The 23,133-nt window shown below is 46.1% G+C and overlaps 2 protein-coding genes across 2 annotated transcripts in view; one reads left to right on the forward strand and one right to left on the reverse strand.

The window, feature by feature from the left end:
- The window catches only part of LOC140720884 (uncharacterized), a 186,017-nt gene that overhangs the window by 62,217 nt on the left and 100,667 nt on the right, over window positions 1–23,133 (forward strand). The window contains 1 exon segment of the mRNA XM_073035732.1: window positions 11,846–11,851. Within this exon segment, the coding sequence (XP_072891833.1) occupies window positions 11,846–11,851 (6 nt within the window).
- On the reverse strand, window positions 1,721–7,250 carry LOC140720927 (NACHT, LRR and PYD domains-containing protein 3-like). The gene is made up of 6 exons (XM_073035781.1): window positions 5,506–7,250; window positions 4,296–4,382; window positions 3,970–4,140; window positions 3,644–3,814; window positions 3,321–3,488; window positions 1,721–3,156 (listed from the first exon to the last, which is right to left on the reverse strand). Exons 1-6 carry the CDS (start codon window positions 7,248–7,250, stop codon window positions 3,069–3,071), a joined length of 2,430 nt encoding a protein of 809 aa, XP_072891882.1. The 3' UTR covers window positions 1,721–3,068.

Here is a 23,133-nt window from a genome sequence, read left to right on the forward strand (position 1 = left end):
ATCCGGGATCAGCCATGAACTGGCGGAGCAGACTCGATGGGCTGAATGGCCCAATTCTGACATTTCGTCTTCTGATCTTATGGTCCTCTGGAGCTAGAACTGGAATATGGAGAGTCCTTCATATCCCTCCCGTCCATGTGTATTTGGTATTAGATTAATTAATCGGGAAGATGGGGAGTTAGAATCTCTGCTGAAATTAGAGAAAACACGTTCGACAATTTACTCCCACTCAACAGGAACAAACGTTGGCAATTATTTTCTCAGTGATTCTAGAACTAAAGGAGTCTATTCACGTTCATTATTTAACACAAACATTAAGCGATTATAGCCATACCATCCGGACAACTGCTATCGCAAGAAACGCCCCCCCCCCCCCTCCACGGTAAACAGCGGGTTTCATTTCACTAGCAGGTGTTGTTGTCCCCACCGAACCTGAATCATTTGTGGAATTTGTCTCCCTGAAAGTCCACAAGACAAAATGTCCATAAGACATCGGTGCAGAATCAGCCCATCAGATCCATCGAGTCTGCGCCGCCATTTCATCATGACTGATTCCGTTTCCGTCTGAGCCCCAGTCTCCTGCCTTCTCCGTGTATCCATTCATGCCCTGACCAATCAAGAATCAATCAAACTCTTCCTTAAATATACATAAAGATTTGGCCTCCACAGCAGCCTGTAACAAAGAATTCTACACATTCACCGCTTCCTGGCAAAATAAATGCCTTCTGAAAGGACGCCTCTCCATTGTGAGGTTGCGTCCTCTGGTCTCAGACTCTCCCACCAGAGAGAACATCCTCTCCACATCCACTCCGTCAAACTCTTCAGTCAGGCTTCAATGACGTCACCTCTTATCCTTCTGAAATCCAGTGAATACAGGCCCAGAGTCAAACACTTTTCATATGACAAGCCGTTCAATCGCCGAATCGTTTTCGTCAACTTCGTTTGAACTCCTTCCAGGTGCACAGCACTTTTTCTAAGGTAATGGCCTGAACTGCTGACAGTGCGGCCTCACCAGTGCTTTACAAAGTCTCAACAGGACATCTTTGCTTTTATATTCTATTCCTCTTGAAATGAATGCTAATATTGCACCTGCCTTCCTCACCACGGACTCACCCGGAAAACCCACCTTTAGGGAATCCTACACAAGGACTCCCAAGTGCATTGGCGCCCTCGTGTTTTTTCGTAATTTCCCTCCGTTTCGAAAATACTCAATCCTTCCACCTCTTCAACCAAAGTGCCTGAGAGTACATTTGCAGACACTGTGTTCCAACTGTCATTTCTTTGTCCACTCTCCTAACCTGGCTGTCCGTCCCCCTGTACCTCCTCAACTTCCTCAAAACTACCTGTCCCTCCACCCTTCTTCATATCACCTGAAACTTTTCAACAAGGTAATCAGTTACATCATCAAAATTCCGGCATACAACGTAAAAAGCAGCAGTCCCAACACCTGTCCCTGTGGAACACCACTAGCCATCGCCAGATAATCAGAACAGGCTCGATTTATTCCCGCTCTTTGCCGCCTAACAATCAGCCACTGATTTATCTATGCCAGAATCTTCCCTGTAATACCACGAGTTCGTAACTTGTTAAGCAGCCTCAGTATAAGAAGGATGTGGAAGCATTCGAAAGAGTACAGAGGAGATTCACCAGTATGCTGCCTGTTTTAGAGAGTATGGATGATGATCAGAAATTAAGGGAGCTAGGGCTTTACTCTTTGGAGAGAAGGAGGATGAGAGGAGACATGATAGAGGTGTACAAGATATTAAGAGGAATAGATAGAGTGGATAGCCAACGCCTCTCCCCCAGAGCACCACTGCTCAGTACAAGAGGACATGGCTTTAAGGTAAGGGGAGGGAAGTTCAAGGGGGATATTAGAGGAAGGTTTTTCACTCAGAGAGTGGTTGGTGCGTGGAATGCACTGCCTGAGTAAGTGGTGGAGGCAGATCCACTAGTGAAGTTTGAGACTACTAGACAGGTATATGGAGGAATTTAAGGTGGGGTGTTATATGGGAAGCAGGGTTTGAGGGTCAGCACAACATTCTGGGCCGAAGGGCCTGTAATGTGCTGTACTATTTTATGTTCTATGTATGGAATCTTGTCAAAGGCCTTCTGAAAATCCGAGTACACAGTTTCGATCGATTCTCCTTTGCCTCTCCTGCTTGTTATTTCTTCAGATAATTCCAACAGATTTATCAGTCGAGATTGTCCTTTGAGGAAACCATGCTGACGACGGCTTATCTTACCATGTGATTCCAAGTACCCTCAGAGCTACTTAATAATAGACTCCAACACCTTTCCAACCCGAGGTCAGCCTAACTGGCCTACAATTTCCTTTCTTCTGACTCTTTCCCTTCTGGAAGAGTGGAGTGACACATGCAAAATTCCAGTGTTCCGGAACCTTTCCAGATCCCAGTGCTTCTTGAATGATCATTACTAATGCTTCCACAATCTCTTCAGACACCTCTTTCAGAATCCTGGGATCTCACCATCTGGTCCAGGTGACTTATCTTCCTTCAGACCTTTTAGTTCCCCAACAACCTTCGCTCTAATGATGGTAACTTCGGAAGCGATCCCACAGTGACGTATTTCTGACTGTTATCCGGCATGTTCATGACTCCCCACGTGAGTCCCCGGGGAACTACATAGACAGGAAGAGCACAGGGGCCGGGGCTCAGTTTGGGACACCGGTGTCCCGGGGTGGGATTATCCCGGGAGGGAATCCCTTTGCTCCCTTTGCTGAGGACGGTGCATTCGGCAGTCTGGCCGATATAATGATGTTAAATTGACAAATCCCTCGGCAGTGACCCTGGATCTGCAGCGATCCCGGACACGGCCCTGAAGTATGTTTTTATAATCATTTGTTCCCCGATGCAGAGTGACGGTGAGAAACGGGACTGATTATTCAACCTGTCACTCGTTGTCGACGGTCAGTTAATTGTGTGTGACTGTGAGTGAGTCGGGAGCAGCTTATTTATTCCCGCACGTCAGCAGCTCACCGAGCTCGAGGCCGGAGACAGTTCCATTAGAACAGTTGGGAATTGTGCGGGGATGTTCAAATATTCAGATGTTTACAGGGACACTGTCAGTCTGGGTCTGGGTTCCTGTAGAGATCTCAGTTCCTTCTCCCCGGTCCCACTGAACCAATTCCCATACAGTCTGAAACAGATGGAACAATAAAGATGAAATAAACAGATTTCACAACAGTGTCAGTAACAGGGGACTCGGGTTAATGTTTCAACAATACTCACAGACAAATATCACCCGAAAACCCGCGGATCCGCTGATATTTTATCACACTGAACATTAATACAAACACTCACCCGATCCACTCCAGATTCGGGAGAGCCAGTATGAGGCCGCGGAGAGCGGGGACAGATCGGTCTGTCAGCGAGTTGTAACCAAGGCTAAGCCCCATCAGTGATGGTTTGGCACTGAGTGCGGAGACAAGATCCTCGGCACCAGAATCTGTGAGACTGACATTGTCCAGCCTGGAGATGAGAGAGAGTGAGGGTGAAGGACACAGAGAGACAGGAGACGGTACAAATCCCCAGTATTTATCAGTAACACAAATATTGATCACATTAATGTTCAGTGTCAGACACCTAGTGACTGTAAACACCATCTCGCACAGTCTGGTACTTACCGCAGTTTCTGTATTTTACACTCCGGGTTCCTCAGAGCCGCAGACACAAGTTTGACTCCGGAATCTGCCAGTTTATTACTACCCAGGTCCAGCTCCATCAGTGATTGATTTGTACTGAGAGCGGAGAAGAGATCCTCGGCACCAGAATCTGTGAGACCGATCTTCATCAGCCTGGAGATGAGACAGAGTGACGGTGAAGGACACGGAGAGACAGGAGACAGTACAAATCCCCAGTGTTTATCAGTAACACAATTACTGATCACATTAATGTTCGGTGCCAGGCACCTAGTGACTCTAAACATAATCTCCCACAGTCTGGTACTTACCACAGTTTCTGTATTTTACACTCTGGGTTCCTCAGAGCCGCAGACACCAGTTTCACTCCTGAATCTCCCAATTTATTACTACCCAGGTCCAGCTCCATTAGTGATGATATTTTACTGAGAGGGGAAGCGAGATCCTCGACACCAGAATCAGTGACACCGACATCCCCCAGCCTGGATATGAGAGAGAGTGACGGTGAAAGACACAGAGAGACAGGAGACGGTACAAATCCCCAGTGTTTATCAGTAACACAATTACTGATCACATTAATGTTCAGTGTCAGACACCCAGTGACTGTAAACACAATCTCCCACAGTCTGATACTTACCACAGTTTCTGTATTTTACACTCTGGGTTCCTCAGAGCCGCAGACACCAGTTTTACTCCAGAATCTCCCAGTTTATTCTCCCCAAGTCTGAACACAAACAGAGAAATTGATGAACAAAGTGATTCAAACCGTGGGTCTGAGGGAATTTCTCTCACTCGGATTTTTCAGGAAACATTAAACCCTTCGGTAAATCACTGATCGGAGTTCCCATCGCTGTCAATGTCCCTCACTGTCGGTGTGACCCTGTAAACTCCATACATTCTGTCTCATTCCCAGATGGTCAGAAGAGTGTTCCTGACCTGTGAGGGTCAGAAAGGGCAGGGCCGTAGGGTGGGAGTGAGTCTCACAGTGAGAATGAATTTAAGTTGGGAATGTTGATGAGACATTGTTGAAGAGATCACCTGAGGAAAAAGGATAGAAGGACTGAACCTGCAGGAGGAAGCGGAATGGGGAAGAGAGATCCTCTTACTCCTAAGAGGATGGGTAAGAGAGGTCCGACAGGAAATAGGTAGTGGGGAAGAGAGATCCGAAGGAGGATCAGATGCTGAGGTAGATCGCTTGTGAGCGGAAGGTCTGAATTAGTGCCCATATATAGAGGACATAACCATTTGGGGGCGGGGTAATGCCCACATTGACACAGGTGGACTGCTGGTGATAGTCACACATGGGGAAGGGCAGAGGGAGGACAATCTCACAGAGGGAATTCTCTCACTCTCACTGGGACAGTCCACTAACTTTCTCTTGTCCCTCACCAGGAAGGCATTGTAAAGCTGGGACAGTCCGGTGCTGGTCTCCCGTCCCTCACGGGGAAGGGGTTGTAAAGTTTGGACAGTCTGCCGATGGTCTCTTGTCCATTGGAAGGGGGTATGAAGCTCTGACCCACCTATTGCATTCAGTGTTGGTTTGGGCGTCAGTGTCTGAGAAGTAACACTGTCAGTGGACATGTCACAGGCAGCGAGAAACATGGCCATTCCTGTGATTTACCACCATTAAACCAATGGCCGTTGTTCACTGATCTGATGAAGTCTCCAACATCCCTTCACAAGGAACCACACAACCCTCCCGTCCTTGGGGAATTACTGACCGATCCCCTGGCATTTGTCACAATTCTTCACAATTTGATTTACTGCAGTTTTACCCAAATACCTTTAAATTGAAACAACACACTGGAACAGTTTCACCGTTCAGATTGAGAGATAAATCAAGTTACCTCAAGTCCTGGCACTTGTGCAGCCCGGGTCCCAGCCGCCGGATTCCTTCACACTGAATGTAGCAGTTCTCCAGGTCGAGCTGCTTTATTGTATCACAGATTCCGATTGCATGAGACAGGACCGCGCAGTCAATCGGGGTCAGTGTCATTCCACTGAATGAAAGTGTTTCCACAGATTCTAGTGCGGCCTGAGCCAGTCCACGGTTCTGAGACTCAAACAGGTAGTGCAATATGTTCAGGAGTCTCCTTTTACCAGCTTCACTCTCTGTGTTTCCAATCTGGCATTTAACTTCCTCCTTCACCCAGTCAATCACCCGGCTGGTTGTTTGATGAGGGAATGGACCCAGAAACTCCTCCAGGCCCCGAGCTGTCATTGGGGAGGAGAGACCAGCAACAAAACGGAGAAATACCTCAAATCGCCCATCTGTTGTGTTGTGGGCTTCAGTGAGGAATTTCAGGTTATCCCCGGGATGTGGATCCAGGAATTGTGCGACTGCAGCTACAAACTCTTGGATGGTGAGGTGTGGGAATGTGTACACCACGCTCCGGGCAGAATCCTCTCTCTCCAAAATCTCCATCAGGAACCCGGACAGGAACTGGGAAGGCTGCAGATTGTAGTTGATCAAATCTCCATCTGTAAACACAATCTTCTTCTCGGACACTCCTCTGAAGGCCATCTGACCCACCCTGAGTAACACATCACGGGGGTTCTCAATCTCACGGCTGTGGTTTTTCAGAATGTTGTAAATATAGTAGGAGTACAGTTGGGTGATGGTCTTGGGAACTCGCTCTGGATCAGTGACTCTTTGTGTGAAGAAGGGGCCCAGTACCAGAGTGAGGATCCAGCAGTAGGAGGGGTTGTAGCTCATGGTGTACAGGATCTCGTTCTCCTTCACGTGTTTGAAAACAGCTTCCGCCACTGTCTGATCTTCAAAATGTCTGATGAAATATTCCTTCCGTTCCTCACCAACAAATCCGAGGATTTCAGCCCAGATACTGATATCAGCCTTTTCCAATAAATGTAACGCAGTGGGACGGGTGGTCACCAGCACTGAACACCCTGGGAGCAGTTTGCCCTGGATTAAATTGTACACAATGTCAGACACTTCACACCACCACTCGGGATCTGGGCACTGGTGCTTGGGTTCTGTATCTCTCCGATAGTCAGCAAAATCGATTCTGTGCTTGAATTCATCCAAACCATCGAATATAAACAGCAATCCCTCTGGTTTCTTCCAGACCTCTCTCAAGATATTCCCAAAGTACGGATATTGATCCAGAATCAGTTCCCTCATGTTTATCCTGCAGTTAATGGAGTTTAAATCGCGGAATTTGAAACTGAAAACAAACTGGAATTGTTGGAATATTGTCCCCGTCGCCCAGTCATGAACAATCCTTTGTACCATTGTTGTTTTCCCGATCCCTGGGACTCCCGCCACTGTTGCTGAACTCCCAGATTTGGATTTACTCCAGGAAAAGCTGCTGTGGAACAACTGATCAGTCCGGATTTTTTCCAGCTCTCTGCGGAGATGTTTTTCTCTCCAATTGCCATGGTCTCTGCCTCTTGCCAGCAGCTCATGTTCCACCAGTCTCCGATCTCGAACAGTAGAAATGACCGTGAGCTCAGCGTATCGATCAACCAGCTGGAAAACCTTCACCTTCTCCCTCATCAGGATCGTGTTCATTTTCAGTGTTTCAGTCTGTTGCCGCAGAGTCTCCTTGTGTTTCTGTTGAACATCTTCCATGGGAACAGGAACATAGTCAAAATGTTAAATGGCTCAACTCAGAACTCAGTATTTAAGTACACAAGAGTTAGCTCAAAGCTATTACGTTGATTGAATTCATCAATGGATGTTCGTACAGTGAAGTAAATGTGATTAACAGTCCCCTGACTGGACAGAGAGGCCTGGATTAGATAAACACCAGATCTTCACATTTCCACATTAACTGTGCTGTGAAGGTGAGTATTTCCCTGGTAGTTTACTAACCCCCGACTGTCCTGTACTGGATAAACTCCCACCACTGCCAGAGCTATTATTGTTCCTGTGGAAGAACTTTGAAAGCCGGATGTTTGATGTGGCGTATGGAGATGGAGAAAAGGATCGTGGGCATTCTGTCAAAGGAACAGGTTGGGGAATCACAGCTTCCCCTCCCACCCACCATCACTGATTCAAAATACAAAGAAGTAGCTTTATTGAGCAGCACGTGCACTGTGGGTGGGTGATTGGGGGAGAGAATTGGGGGAGATCTAGTCCTCATATGGAGCCAGTGATCATTAATGGAGAATGTGTGGAGCAGGTTAAGACCTACAAGTATCTGGGAGTACAGTTAGACGAGAAGCTAGACTGGACTGCCAACACAGATGCCTTGTGCAGGAAGGCACAGAGTCGACTGTACTTCCTTAGAAGGTTGGCGTCATTCAATGTCTGTAGTGAGATGCTGAAGATGTTCTATAGGTCAGTTGTGGAGAGCGCCCTCTTCTTTATGGTGGTGTGTTGGGGAGGAAGCATTAAGAAGAGGGACGCCTCACGTCTTAATAAGCTGGTAAGGAAGGCGGGCTCTGTCGTGGGCAAAGTACTGGAGAGTTTAACATCGGTAGCTGAGCGAAGGGCGCTGAGCAGGCTACGGTCAATTATGGAAAACTCTGAACATCCTCTACATAGCACCATCCAGAGACAGAGAAGCAGTTTCAGCGACAGGTTACTATCGATGCAATGCTCCTCAGACAGGATGAAGCGGTCAATACTCCCCAATGCCATTAGGCTTTACAATTCAACCGCCAGGACTTAAGAACCTTTTAAAAGCTATTATTAATGCTTTTTGAGATAGTGATTTAGATGCATATCATATTTTTTTACTGAGTTAAGTATTGTATGTAATTAGTTTTGCTACAAGAAGTGTATGGGACATTGGAAAAAAAAAGTTGAATTTCCCCATGAATAAAGTATCTATCTATCTATCTATCTATCTATCTATCAATGTCTTGCTCAGGAGATTGAGACAGTCAGCATTTTGACACAAAACGCAAACAGAACCCCTCCCCCCCCCCCCCCCCCCCCCCACCCCGCCATCATCACAGACGCTGCTCAGCTCACTGAGTTCCTCCGGAGAATAGTTTGAGATGGCAGATCCGCAGACTCGTGTCTCTTAAAGAGTATGTGCTTTAAATGCTCAACAGATTCAAGATTGAAGATACACGTGGAAAGGAGAAGGAAATAATTGTTATTCCGGATGTGATGCAGCACAAAATAACTCAGATAAAGAACGTAATGGAAAACACAATAAATATAAATATATACGATACAGGAGTCACTCTGACCTCAGGTGGTTCTGGTAGAAAATTTTCAAATCGTGCTGGTGGTGGGTGGGGGTTGTTAGTAGTGGAGGGGTGGCTTAATCATTGGAGGTGTTGATCAGTCTTACTGCTTGAGGAAAGTAACTGATTTTGAGTCTGATGGTCCTGCTGTGAATGCTACGTAGCCTCCTCCCTCATGGGAGAGGGACAAACAGCCCATAGGCAGGATAGGTGGGATCATTCCTGATGCTGACCCTTTTCCAGAGCCTTTTTGTATGTACGTCCCCGATGGAAGGTAGGCTGGGGGTGCCAGTGATGCGTTGAGCAATTTTGATTACCCGTTGTAGAGCCTCCCAGCCTGCCACTGTTATGCAGCATGTTGGCCTGCCCTCTACAGCACAGGACTGGAGTGTAGATGTGAGTACAGGTCAGACAACGTCTGTGGAAAGGGGAGAAATGGGAGATGCTAATAGTCTGTGACTTTAAATACAAGTTTGAAAACCATGCCGATTACAGCTCGGGTGGTGAAGAAGAGAGCAGAGACCGAGGAATTTCGGTAGCAGGTGGCTCAGGATTTCAGCTATCACAAGACCTGCGTAGTACAGTATAGGTATGGGACATTCGGCCCACAAAGTTGCTGCTAGCACGATGTCCCCATAAACTCCTCCCACCTGCCTCCGAAGCTATGGATATGGATATCAGGATCCCTGTAGACATTAATGACGTCAGGGTCGTGACCTTTACTCTATACTTCCCCATACATTTGATCTCCTGAATTGCAAGAACTCGCACTTCTCTGGATTAAACTCCACCTGATATTTCCCCATCCGCATCTGCAACTGATCTGTATCCCAATGCATTCTTTGGCACGCCTCTTCACTCTCCACAACTGACTGTCTCATTTCAGCATCATGAAACTCATCTCTCCCTTTCAGATTAAATTTACAACATCTCCCATCAAGATCTACAGGCATTGCCGTCGTTGGCTTTAATCCTCTTTGCAACACGCCGGACCCAAATTCTGCTCAGCTAATATTTAATCATGCCCGTTGGGGATTTGCCTAACAAGAGCTGCTCTCAATCTAACCCTTTGCCACGGAATCTGCCTTTCCCCAAGTTATCTTTCCCACACCCAATGCTGCACACCCCACGCTTGGCAGTGTGGAGAATCGGAGTGACCTTGGGGTCCGAGTCCAGCGGACACTCAAAGCTGCTATGCTGGTCGACTCTGTGGTTCAAAAGGCATACAGTGCATTGGCCTTCATCAACCCTGGGATGGAGTTTAGGAGCCGAGAGGTAATGTTGCAGTTATAACGGACCCTGGTCAGACCCCACTTGGAGTATTGTCTTCTGTTCTGGTCACCTCACTACAGGAAGGATGTGGAAACTATAGAAAGGACGTAGAGGAGGTTTACAAGTATTGCCTGGATTGGGGAACATGCCCTATGAGAATAGGTTGAGTGAACTCGGTCATTTCTCCTGGGAACAACGGAGGATGAGAGGTGACCTGATAGAGGTATATAAAATGATGAGAGGCATTGATTGTGTGGATAGTCAGAGACTTTCTTCTTGGGCTGAAATGGCTAACACATTTTTAAGGTGCTTGGAGGTAGGTACAGAGGGATTGTTAGGGGTAAGCTTTTTTTATGCAGAGAGTGGTGAGGGCGTGGAATAATCTGCCGGCGATTGTGGTGGAGGCAGAAACAATAGGGACTTTTAATTTCTAAAATAATTACATGTGCGGCACAGCATAAGCTGCAGACTTCTCCTTATTCATAACCATCTGAGAAGTGTTCACTGTTCCCAAAGGTTCCACCACTGAAACCTCAGCAACTTGTCGGCTTACATTCAAATACCAGCTGCAGTCTGGCCTCACTTCCAGTTCACACATCCCACACATTGTTCCCAGAACACATCCCACCATCAGAGATTCCTAAAATATTCTTGCAGGTAGGAAACACGGGACAGAGAATGAAAGGTCATCAGCAACACAGGGAAAGTTAGAATTACTTTCAATCACTACAACAAACTTGCTGCTTCTACATCTTTCCAGAATTTGCCTACATATTAGTTCCTCAATCTCATGATGACTACTGGGAGGGGTTTAATAAAAACCAATCAGTGACTGTATCTGTCTTATTGTTGTGCTCTCCCCATATTGCCTCAGTACTTGCACTCCCCAGTATGTCCTCTCTGAGTGCAGCTGTGAAATTCCCCATGTCAGCAAATAAACCTTTCCAAATGTATTACCTCCTCTCTCTATCTGAAGTATCGTAACTCTGGAATATTGATCTGCCAATCTTGTCTCTCTCAATCAAGTCTTCATAAAGGCAACAACATCACACTTCCATGTGCTGATCCACTCTCAAGGTCCAACTACCTGACCCACAACACTCTTTCCAATGAACTATCCACTTCAGTCCCAAGCATCCCATCATGTTCCCTCACCCGGACCGCCATCCATACAATAAGGATTATTAGCCTAACCTGTATCTTCCGTCGACCCGACGAGGTAGGAGATAATGTAGCTGGACAAGTGTTTGGGGTTTCAGTGGTAGAGTATTCTGGACACAGAGACCATCTCTCTCAATTATGGAAAGCGATGTCAATGCCCTGAGTCCTGAATTAGGGGAAGGCACATGTGGAAACAGCTAATTGCAGCTACACTACTGCTGAACACAATCTTTTGAAAGGACATGTAAAAGTATGTTAGGACTCTGCAAAGTGTATCCAGGATTTCACAGAATTTGAAGGGCCTCTCAGGAGTGTGCAGGATCTCAGCATGCCAGGACTCTAGCAGGGATGTGCGGGCTTTCACAATGTGTCAAGGACTCTGTCAGGGATGTGTGGAGTCTCACACTGCGTCAAGGACCATGTCAGGGATGTTTGGTGTCCCACATTTTATCAGGGCCCTGTCAGGGATGTGTGGGGTCTCACACTGTGTCAGGACCCTGTCAGGGATGTGTGGGGTCTCTGTTCAATGTATTCGGGTGGGATGGGGAGCGTAGGAAAACATTGTTTGTTTAAATAGTTACTTCAGACAAGGTGACAGTGTTAGAAATGATATTCTTCAATAATCAGGGAATGAATCGGTTTTGTATTAGAAATGGGTGTGGGAATTTCACTGCTGTGTCTGTTTCTTCGGCAAACAACATGAAGAACAGTGAAGAACAAGTTTGCAGGCTAACTTGGTTTCTCTGTCCTAATTCCCATCTCTCACCCTTCCACAATGTCCATCACACATCACATGAACTTCAGCTTCTGTGGACTGAGCTGAGGATTTTGTCTCCATCACACCCTCACTAACACTGTCTCCTGATGGAATTCCCAGGATTATTGAGTTGGAAGTTAAACTGGATAACTGTAGCAGTGTTTGGAGTAAGGCATACATATGTGAACAGAGTTGGGTTCACATGCTGCTTTGGGGTTGAACAGAGCAGTTGGGTGTTACCTGCTTTTCTCATTAAATGGATGCTCTCATTGTTATTCTGTGATGAGAGCTTCCGTGGACTCTCAATTCTAAACAATGATAACCTGTAGGATCTGAGGGGATTTAGAAAAGTGATCCAGGATGAGGGCTGTTGCTCAGTTAGTGCAGCTGCAGGGGAAGGATTTCACTTTTCGGAGTGAAGAATTTCTGAGAATTTCACTCCTCCAGATCGTCCTCTTCTCCACTCTGGTCCGGTGGAGGGACCTGTTGTTGTCGGAGTCAGAGAGGAGTGGTCCCTATCAGAAAACTCCCCAACTCTCTGAGTTGTTCCTCATAATGTCCTGAGAAAGATATCCCTCGAGCAAATATTTTCCATGTGTCGCACTGTGCACTGTGTCATTGTGCCACCACTTAGCTGGTCAAATCCAGATGGTTCAACAACGACATGGCCCTACACAATATCTACCATTGGTGGAAACAGCGGTTTCTTCACTTACCTTTCAGTTCTCTGGGAATCTCCGGTACGGGTAGATGGACCGGAACACAACCTGTTTGGAATAAAACAATTTGAGAAATTAAAATGCATAAAATTATAAAGTCAATTGTGATTGAATCCAAAATTAAATTCATCTGTGATGCTTTCTCACCATGCTCCTGTATTTCATTCAGTATTTTGTCAAACTTTGGGACTCCAATCCTCATTTTCACAAATGTTTCCCACATCACCCTCCGGGCGCCGGAGCCTTTCTCCATCACCAGGCTCAGGAGGAGTTTAGAACTGTCCGCCCGCTCTCCATTATCAGCGAGATCAGAGATTTTCTGTGAAGAGAAACAGTGAACATATTGGGGACTGACAGATTCACACAGAGAATGAGAAGTAAATGATGTGCTCTGTAACGGGATCACACTGAGCAGTCACCCGGATGGGTGATGATCCTGTCTGGACATGGACTGTACATTCTGAGTGCAGAGCACACGGAGGGACATTCACAGTGAACCTGGTCCACCAGTCAATGAGATCCTGGCTGGTCTGTGACCGCTGCATTGACGTGGCTCCAAATCCATAAATAATTCCTCACCGGATTTGACGGTGTAAAACAGAAATCATAAAATGACGATCACAGATGAAGACGGAAGTCAGGAAGGTTTCTATAACAGCGTGAGCAGTCTCAGAGAAGTTGCAGAAAGGATGATGTGATTCATCTCCTCAGTCCGCCAGTGTCCAACATGACAGCGGATTACCGGCTGACACCTGATGCCTTTCCTTTGCCTTTTCCAGTGGAGGTTTATTCAGTGATTACACATTACAACATGGCAGAATTACTCAATCCGCACTGTTTACAGTTACAGATTGTAACACAATCATCTCCACCCAGAACAGAACATACCCGAGCTCCTGTGGCACCCAGTGTTAATGCCCCGGTTCTCACTGTCGTCCTGCCGTCATGCTGCACGGTCTTTTCAAAATGAAAATTCCTACCATACTTCCATTTAAACTCCTTTATTGCAATCTCATACAATTGTTACCTGCTTCCCTCGCTCTGAGCATTGAGCCGCCACTGGAGTGTTTACACCTCTTTCAATCATTCCTTCAGATTCACCGTTTTAAGAATTATATATATTTATTTCTGATTTGTTTTTATGCTTTATTATCCGATGACTGAGAGTTCCGACACCCATCAGTCCTGTGATGTGTGAAAATTCAAACCCATTCTCCCTCCCACTCACCCGATGTTCCTCTCCGCTGAACTGATACTCGGCCGTTAACGCCAGGCTCACTCCGTGCACCCCTCCTTCCATCGCCTGCTCCACCCTTTCCCGGTAGAAGTCCGTCAACTGCAGCAGCTGGAAATCCTCCCAGCTTGCCAGGAGCTCGGTGATCACTGTGGAGGAAAATGAGGAACATTAAAGGCATTACCGACCTCCTGTGGGTCAGCAACTTTATCTGGAACCTAAAGATGGGGTTCCAGGTGAACAAACACGGTACGAAATATATAAGGGGGGGGGGAGACGGGGATAGAAGGAAGGTACTGGAGGGGGAGATGGAGGAGGAGAGTGAGGGGCAGGGGAGAGAGGGAGGGGTGGAGAGAAGGAATCCGAGAGCGCGTGGGGGAGACAGCAAGGAGTAGGGGAAAGTGGAGGTGAGTGTGGTAGGGTGACGGGGACAGGGAAGGGGAGTGGTAGGGAAGAAGGGGTTTAAGAGAAGAGTGGGGTCCAGGGAAAAAGGGGCAGGAGGGATAGCAGGAATGGGTGGGAGGGGTTGGAGGGGGATGTGGGATGGGGATAAGGGGGGTAGTGTGGAGAGAGGGAGGATGGGTGTGGGGTATCGCTCCTGCGGCTGAAGGCTGCTCTTTCCTGTCCCCAGGAATATACCGTCTTTATTTGGGACCTGTCCTTGGAAAGAACTCTGCTAATTCCTGAGAATAAAGAGAGCCATGAATATCACTCTCTTCCTACTGCCTATCAACACCGCTTTGCTCTGGGTTACTGTCTGCCTGCCTAGTCAACCCCTTCCTCAGCAAATCTCTGGAATATCTCACAAAATGCTGCAGGTACTCAGCATGTCAGGCAGCATCTACGAAGGAGAATGAACAGTAACCGTTCCGGGCCAAGGCCCTTCATCAGACTGGAAATGAGGGGACAGAAATTCTGGATATTGCCACATTACTTTCTACTCCTTATGATCCTGACTCAAATCGTCAAATGTTTATTCCTCTCCATGGATGCTGCCTGACCTGCTGAGTTTCGTCAATATTTTGTGTCTTTGTGTTGCCCAAAGCTTTCAGCATCTGCAGAATGTCTTGTCCTCTGGAGTAACTCGCTATTTTAATGTGCATCACAATCTGTTAGAGGAGCTGGAGCAGATGGTAAATGTACTCCTTCCACAGGTGACTGTGTTTCCCCCAGAGATGTTAACTCTCTCTCTCATCTCTCTGCTCAGTTTTCACACTTTGTGAATTGCCGGTGTTGAATTAAAGCCAGATGCAGAATCAGCAGAGTATTTATAAATTAAAATAATTCGCCAACATACCCGTGTCCTTTCCCGATGTTGACGTCACTGGAACTCCTCCACTGCTCGAACCTTGATTCATTTTGAGGACAGATGTGATCAGTTTTTGCTGCTCTGTAACAAAAAAATAACAGGAGGGTCAAACATTAATTGAGGTTTAAAGGAGAACACTGTTTTGTTTTTAAACTGAGGCAAACACTTCCAAACATCTTGGGCCTGTCCACTGAAGGCTTGACATGGCCTAGTCCACCTGTGTCCATCCACCCACAGTCACCCAATGTCCAGTTCTGCACTCTCCATGGATTGTACACTGGGCCGGGATTCTCCACGGTCTCTACTTCCTATATTGCAGGCAATTCCCTTTTAGGAGCCAATCTTGTGCCCTGGACCGGGAGTGATGTGTCAATGGAATGGTAAGGCAGGTTGAACAGACAGTGCCCATTGTTTTGGCCCTCCTGCCACTGGTGGCGTTATGGACAACTGTTACAGCAGAGTGGGTTGGAACATTTCTGCTGACGATGAGACTTCTATTGCTCTCATCACTAGATTATACAGAATTCTCAGTCTCACCTGATTCTCACCGTCTCCTTTCAAGTGAACATCGCCTGGCATTGTATGACAATATGTGACTTGAGTCTATAGAGAAACATTCTGACATCTTAAACAATGCAATCTCACCCATAGCATTGTCCTGAAGCATTATAGTTTTATTTTTCCGGCAGGACTTTTAGAACATTATTAGCACTAGAACTCGGCTATGATTACTTTCTGCATTTCACCTGGCTATTATCAGATAGTTAGTTATATGACACCTTGATTAACACAATGTCGACATGCCATACATCCAAAACAGTCAGTTCGGAAAAATTGTCAATATAATTAAAACAGAATGCTGGAATTATTCAAAAAGATAGAGAGTATGTTAATATTTCAGGTAGAAGACCCTGTATCAGAGCTGAGCCTGTGTGTAGGAGCCATGTATCATTCTACGTTGTGTATTGATGATTTTTTTTTTGTGGTAACAAGTCACATCAGTGACGGTGTGGTAAATGCAAAGGGAATCAGTTACATATTTCTGCTTTGTTCCATGCAGTACACAGCTGGGGACTGACCGATGTCATATATTTTGTTATTATCCACTCAAATACGATGAATTTATGCTTGGGTACAGTGGAGTTTTATCACTTCAAGATTATATGTTTGCTGATTGCTAATAAAGGATGGAATACATATCACCGACGTTTGTAACAATCATCATTGGAGTTGAGGGTGCGACATGCACGTACAACAAATCCACGGGGGTGGGGGTCGCCTGCAATGGCAAATTAGCTTGGTTAAATCTCACCGCTACATTCTCAACAGATGTTTCTCAACCTGCCGAGCACCTGAATATTTTGAGATGCTGAGTATTTTGCTTCAGCATTTACCAGTGAAAAGGATCTTGGCAATTGTGGGGATGACTTACAGCAGGCTGAAACACATGAGTGTATGAACTATAAGAAAGAGCATGTGCTGGATCTTTTGAGAGGTATTCAGTTAGATAAGTTGCCGGGACTGAACAGGATATACCCCATGCTACTGTAGGAATCGAGGGAGGAGATTGCTCAGCCTCTGACGATGATCGTTGCATCATCAATTAGGTGGGAGAAGTACCAGAGGATTCGAAGGTTGCAAATGTTGCTCCCTTGTTCAAAAAATGGAGTAGAGATAACTCAGGAAATTACAGACCAGTGAGTGTTACTTCAGTAATGGGCAACTTCTGGAGAGGCAGTGTTTATGAGCATTTGGAGAGACATGGTCTGATTAGGGATAGTCAGCATGGCTTTGCCGAGGGCAGGTCATGCCTTGTAAACCTGATTGAATTCTTTGAGGATGTAACAAAACACATTGATTTACAAGGATGTTGTCTGGATTAGGGAGCATGCCTGATGAGAATAGGTTGAGTGACCTTGGGCTTTTCTTCTTGAAGCGATGGAGGATGAAAGGTGACCAGACAGAGGTGTATAAGATGAGAGGCTTTGCTTGTGTCTATAGCCAGAGGCTTTTCCCATGGTTGAAATGCCTAACAAGAGGGAGCATAATATTAAGCTGCTTGGAAGTAGGTACAAGGCGGACCTCGGGGTAAGTTTTTCACACAGAGAGGGGTGGGTGCGTGGAACGCACTGGCAGTGACGGTGGTAGTGGTGGATAAAATTTGGTCTTTTAAAAGACTCTTAGATAGGTACAGGGTGCTTATAAAAATAATGGTCTATGCTGCAAGGAAATTGTAGTCAATCTCTGGAGTAGGTTACACGATTGACACAATATTGCGGGATGAATGGCCTGTAACGTGCTTTAGATTTCCATGTTCTATCTTCTTTACATTTTACCTACTGAGGTGCCAAGATGATCGTCACTAATCAAATCTCACTGAGATTTCCCAGGTCCTATTGAATTTATTGCCAAGTGAGCAAGTACGGGAAGGTACAGATACAGAGAAACACTAGCGTTTGGCAAAATCACAGGCAAGTACATTCAGATAACACACAGAACAGCAATTATACAATTCCGTGTCACTAACAATATGAGCATTCAGTCTCCCACTGTTTACCCACCGAAGTAGTAAATATCTCTGCTCGCCACCACTGTGGGCTCAGACGTTTCCATAGACAAGCCCCACATTTCTTTTTCCCGCTGTCAATGGGCTCCTTCCCCCATCCTGCTCCTTGGTCCCCCACCGGGATAAACAACCTCTCAGACTCCATCCTATCCAACCCCTCACACCATATTTATCCTTTCAGTTAATTCACCCTCCCTCCTCCTCCTGCTGGGTTCCCTCCCTCCCCAGGGAGATGGCATCAATCCAGTGGGCCGAGTGGTCTCCTCCTACCTCTCAGCGAAACATCAGACACCGACCGCAGGAGAAGCTTCTTAAACACCCCCAGCTTCCCTCGCAGGGATATTGAAATAATTCAAAAAGTGGGGCATTTACTTTGGGATTTGTTCCGCTTTGACAGGGCGTTGGTAGCGGGAGTATGAGATGTCCTCAGCGAGGGTAATGCCCTCTTCGCTGGTCCATCTCTGCTATTGGGTGTAATCAGTGACTGACATTGCTTCGCACCAATGGGAAGAGGGTAAGTCCTCTCTAGACTGTGGGGTGGGGTGGGTGATTCAGGGAATTGTTACCTTAGCCGGTAAAGCTCAACCGTCTGTTGAAGGCTGCTCAAACATTAATTGAGGTTTAAAGCAGAACACTGTTTTGTTTTTAAACTGAGGTGAACACTTCCAAACATCTTGGGCCTATCCACTGAACACGTGACATGGCCGGATCCACCTGCACCCACCCAACCACAGTCACACAATGTCCATTTCCGCTCTCCATGCATTGTACACTGGAGCAGGATTCTCCATGGTATCTAGTCTCTGTATTGCAGGCAATTCCCTTTTAGGAACCAATCTTGTGTCCTGGACCAGGAGTGTTGCGTCGACGGAATGCCCAGGCAGATTGAGCAGAGAGCGCCCACTGCTTTGCTCCTCCTACCACTGGTGGCGCTGTGGTGAGTACATGGACAAGTGTTACTGCAGTGTGGGCTGAACCATTTCTGCTGACGATGAGACTTCTATTCCTCTCGTCACTGGATTATACAGAATTCTCAGTGACACCTGATTCTCACCGTCTCCTTTCAGGTTATCATCGCCTGGCATTGACACCTATGGCAATATATGATTTGTGTCTATACAGAAACACTCTGACAACCTGAACAATGCAATCTCACACATAGCACCGTGACATCTTGTCCTGAACCACTACAGTTTTTTTCCGGCAGGACTTTGAAACTATTATTAGCACCAAAACTCAGTTAAGATTTCTTTGAGCATATCACCTGGCTATTATCAGATAGTTAGTTATATGACACCTTGTTAAACACAATGTCGACACGCCATACATCCAAAACAGCCAGCTGAGAAAAATCGTCAAAATAAATAAAACAAAATTCTGGAATTATTCAAGACAGAGAGTATGTTAATATTTCAGGTGGAAGACCCTGTATCGGAGCTGAGCCTGTGTGTAGGAGCGATGTATCTGTTCTCTATCAGCATTGTATTCTGCGTTGTGCATTGATAATTTTTTTATGGTAACTATGCATCAGTGGGGGTGTGGTAAATGCTAAGGGAATCAGTTACATATTTCTGCTTTGTTCCATGCAGTACACAGCTGGGGACTGACGGATGTCATATATTTTGTTATTATCCTCTTAAATACGCTGAACTTACACTTGGGTACAGTTCAGTTTCATCGCTTCAAGATTGTATGTTTGCTGATTGCTAATAACGGATCGAATACATATCACCGACATTTGTAACAATTATCATTGGAGCTGAGGGGACGCCATGCAGGTATAACAAATCCGTGGGGTCGCCAGTAACGGCAACTTGCTTTGGTTAAATTTCTCCACTACATTCTCAGCAGATGTTTCTCAATCTGCTGATCAGTTAAAATATTCTGAGGTACTTAATAATGACTTTGCTTCAGTATTCATAAGTGAAAAGAACCTTGGAAATTGTGGGGATGACTTACAGCGGTCTAAAACGCTTGAGTAAATAGACTTTAAGAAAGAGGATGTGCTGGAGCTTTTGAAAGTCATTAAGTTCGATAAGTCGCCAGGACTGGATGAGATATACCCCAGGCTACTCTGGAAACCGAGGGAGGAGGTTGCTGAGCCGCTGTCGATTATCTTTACATCATCAATAGGGACGGGAGAAGTACCAGAGGATTGGAAGTTTGCAAACATTGTTCCCTTGTTCAAGAAAGGGAGTAGAGATAACCCAGGAAATTATAGTCCAGTGAGCCTTACTTCAGTTGTGGGCAAGTTTTGGAGAAGATCCTGAGAGACAGGGTTTATGACCATTTAGAGAGACATAATCTGCTTAGGGATAGTCAGCATGGCTTTGCCGAGGGCAGGTCATGCCTTATGAACCTGATTGAATTATTTGAAGATGTAACAAAACACATTGATGAGGGTAGAGCAGTGGAAGTACTGTATATGGATTTCTGTAAAAGGTTAGCTAAGGTTCCCCACGGAAAGCTCATTCATAAAATAATGAGGTATGGGATCCAAGGAAACGTTGCTTCATGGATCCAGAACTGGCATGCCGACAGAAGGCAAAGGTTGGTTATAGATGGTTCGTATTCTGCATGGATGATAATGACCAATAGTGTTCCGTTGGGATCTGTTCTGGGACTTGTTCTCATTTTACAAATGACCTGGATGAGGAAGCTGAAGGATGGGTTAGTAAGTTTGCTGATGACACAAAAGTTTTGAGTGTTGTGGATCGTCTGCAGGGTTGTCAGATGTTACACTGCAACGTCGATAGGATGCAGAACTGGGCAGAGAAGTGGCAGATGGAGTTCAATACTGATCAGCGTGAAGTGGTTCATTTCGGTAAATGAAATTTAAAGACAGAATATAATATTAATGGTAAGTCTCTTGGCAATGTGGAGGATCAGTGAGATCTTGGGGTTAGTGTCGATAGAACACTCAAAGCTGCTGCACACGTTGACAGTGTTAATAAGAAAGCATATGGTGCGTTAGCATTGATCAGCCATGGAACTGAGTTCAAGAGCGTGAGGTAATGTTACAGCTATACAAGACCTTGATTAGACCCCGCTTGGGAGTACAGTGTTCAGTTCTGGTTACCTCACTACAGGAAACAATATGGATGCTATAGAGAGAGCGCAGAAGAGATTTACAAGGATGTTGTCTGGATTGGGGAGCATGTCTGATGTGAATAGGTTGAGTGACGTTGGCCTTTTCTCCTTGAAGCGCTGGACGATGAGAGGTGACCTGACAGAGGTGTATCAGATGAGAGGGATCTGTTGCATCTATAGCCAGAGGCTTTTTCCCAGGGTTGAAATGGCTAACAAGAGGGAGCATAGTATTAAGCTGCTTGGACGTAGGTACAAGGGGGACGTCCGGGGTAAGATCCTCACACAGAGAGTGGTAGGTGGGTGGAATGCTCTGGCAATGATGGTGTAGAGGCAGATACAATAGAGCATTTTAAGAGACTCTTAAATAGATACATGGAGTTTATACACATAAAGGGCTGCGCAGCAAGGAAATTGTAGTCAATTTCTAGAGCAGGTTACATGGTCAGCACAAGATTGTGGGTTGAAGGGCCTGATACGTGCTGTAGATTTCTATGTTCTATGTTCTTTACACTTGACCTACCGCGCTGCCAAGATGATGATCACTAATCAAATCTCACTGAGATTTCTCAGGTCCTGTTGAATTTATTGCCAAGTGCACAAGTACGGGAAGGTGCAGGTACAGAGAAACACGGACGTCTAGCAGCATCACAGGCAAGCACATTCAAATAACAGATGGAACAGATATTATACAATTCTGTGTCACAAGCAATATGAAAATATAGTCTACCAATGTTTGTCCACTAATAAGGTGAATATCTGTGCTCTCCACCACCATGGGCTCACACGTGTCCATAGACGAGCCCCTCATGTCCCTTCTCCAATGTCAATGGGCTCCTTTCCCCATCCTGCTCCTTGATCCCCCAACGGGACAAACAACCACTCAGACTCCATCCTATCCAACCCCTCACACCATATTTATCCTCCCAGATAATTCCCTCTCCCTCCTCCTTTTGCCGGGATCCCTCCTGCCCCAGGGAATCAGCATCAACTGAAGGGAGCAGGAGATGTTTCAGAAACACCCCCAACTTCCCTCGGAGGGAAATAGAAATAATTCAAAAAGCGGGACAATTAGACAGTAATTAATATGAAAGGAGAATTGTTGCTTCCTGAAAGTTTGAGATTTGTTCCGCTTTGACGTGGAGTTCAAGATGGGAGCGTGAAAAGTGATCAGCAGGCGTTATGCCCCCTCGGATGGCCCATCTCTGCTATTGTGTGTAACCAGTGATTGTCATTGTTTTACACAAATGGGAAGAGTGTAACTCCTCTGTTAACTGTGGGGTGGGGTGGGTGGGTCATTTCATTGTTACCTCAGCCGGTAAAGTTCAACCGTCTCAGCGCCAGTGTGACGTAAGGAACTGCACACAGAGTGACGTCAGATCCGGGTGTGAGGTATCCACACGTGACATCAGGCATGTGGGGGCGCAGAGTGACGTCACATGTGGGTGAGAACTTGTTTTCAAAAGCTGTTCAATGGACGCTTTTAATGATTTCAGGGGAACAATGAAGGAATCTTAACAGGTGTCATCCAGTGTTTCTTCTGGTCGGGCAGTGGTGAGGAAGAGGCTGATCCCAGATTTGTGTAAATTGAGCAGCGGCTGCAGTGGAAAAAAGCCGGGACCGAGCCGGACGGCTGGAGAGTACAGGTTGCCTGGTCTTGCAGTTCTGGGTTTAGTTTTGTGCCCGTGCCGAGACCGTGGGATCAATTAGCTGTGGTTCCCCAAGCTGGGAGGGAGGATGTGGATCTGTCTACGTGTGCGGGTGTGGGGTAAATGGGGAGCAGGTGTGGGGCCATTGGTGGGGTGGAGGGAGGTTGGGGATGTGGTTTATCGGACGTAGAGTGACCCGGGAGGATGGGTCCCAGGACAAATTAAATCGTAAACATGGGAGGAGTTGGTCCTTTGAATCAGACAGGATATGTGACCTTTCAGGAAGCAACAATTCTCCTTTCACATTAATTAGTCTAATCTTCCTGTTAACATTGTGTTTGTTACAAAGCCCCAGAATCTGGGAACAGCTGAATGGCAGGAAGCAGAGGGTGATGATAAGAGTTTGTTTATTGGACTCCAGGCCAGTGCCTCGTGATGTTCCCCATGGCTACACCTGTTGTTACTTGTCATCTATATCAATCATTTGGTTGGGAATATATAGGGTATAGGTAGTAAGTTTGAACATGGAACATAGAAATATAGAGCACATTACAGGCC

The sequence above is a fragment of the Hemitrygon akajei genome, unplaced genomic scaffold (genome assembly GCF_048418815.1).
Source record: "Hemitrygon akajei unplaced genomic scaffold, sHemAka1.3 Scf000048, whole genome shotgun sequence".
NCBI classification, from domain to species: Eukaryota; Metazoa; Chordata; class Chondrichthyes; order Myliobatiformes; family Dasyatidae; genus Hemitrygon; species Hemitrygon akajei.

What these genes read in the sequence shown, in the direction of transcription:
- LOC140720927 (XM_073035781.1), bottom strand. Translation starts at nt 7,250, where the DNA reads ATGGAAGATGTTCAACAGAAACACAAGGAGACTCTGCGGCAACAGACT. An exon ending in TGTAAAATACAGAAACTGTG is followed by an intron (nt 3,815 to 3,969) that starts GTAAGTACCAGA and finishes TCTCATCTCCAG; the next exon opens with GCTGATGAAGATCGGTCTCA. An exon ending in CCGAATCTGGAGTGGATCGG is followed by an intron (nt 3,157 to 3,320) that starts GTGAGTGTTTGT and finishes CATCTGTTTCAG; the next exon opens with ACTGTATGGGAATTGGTTCA.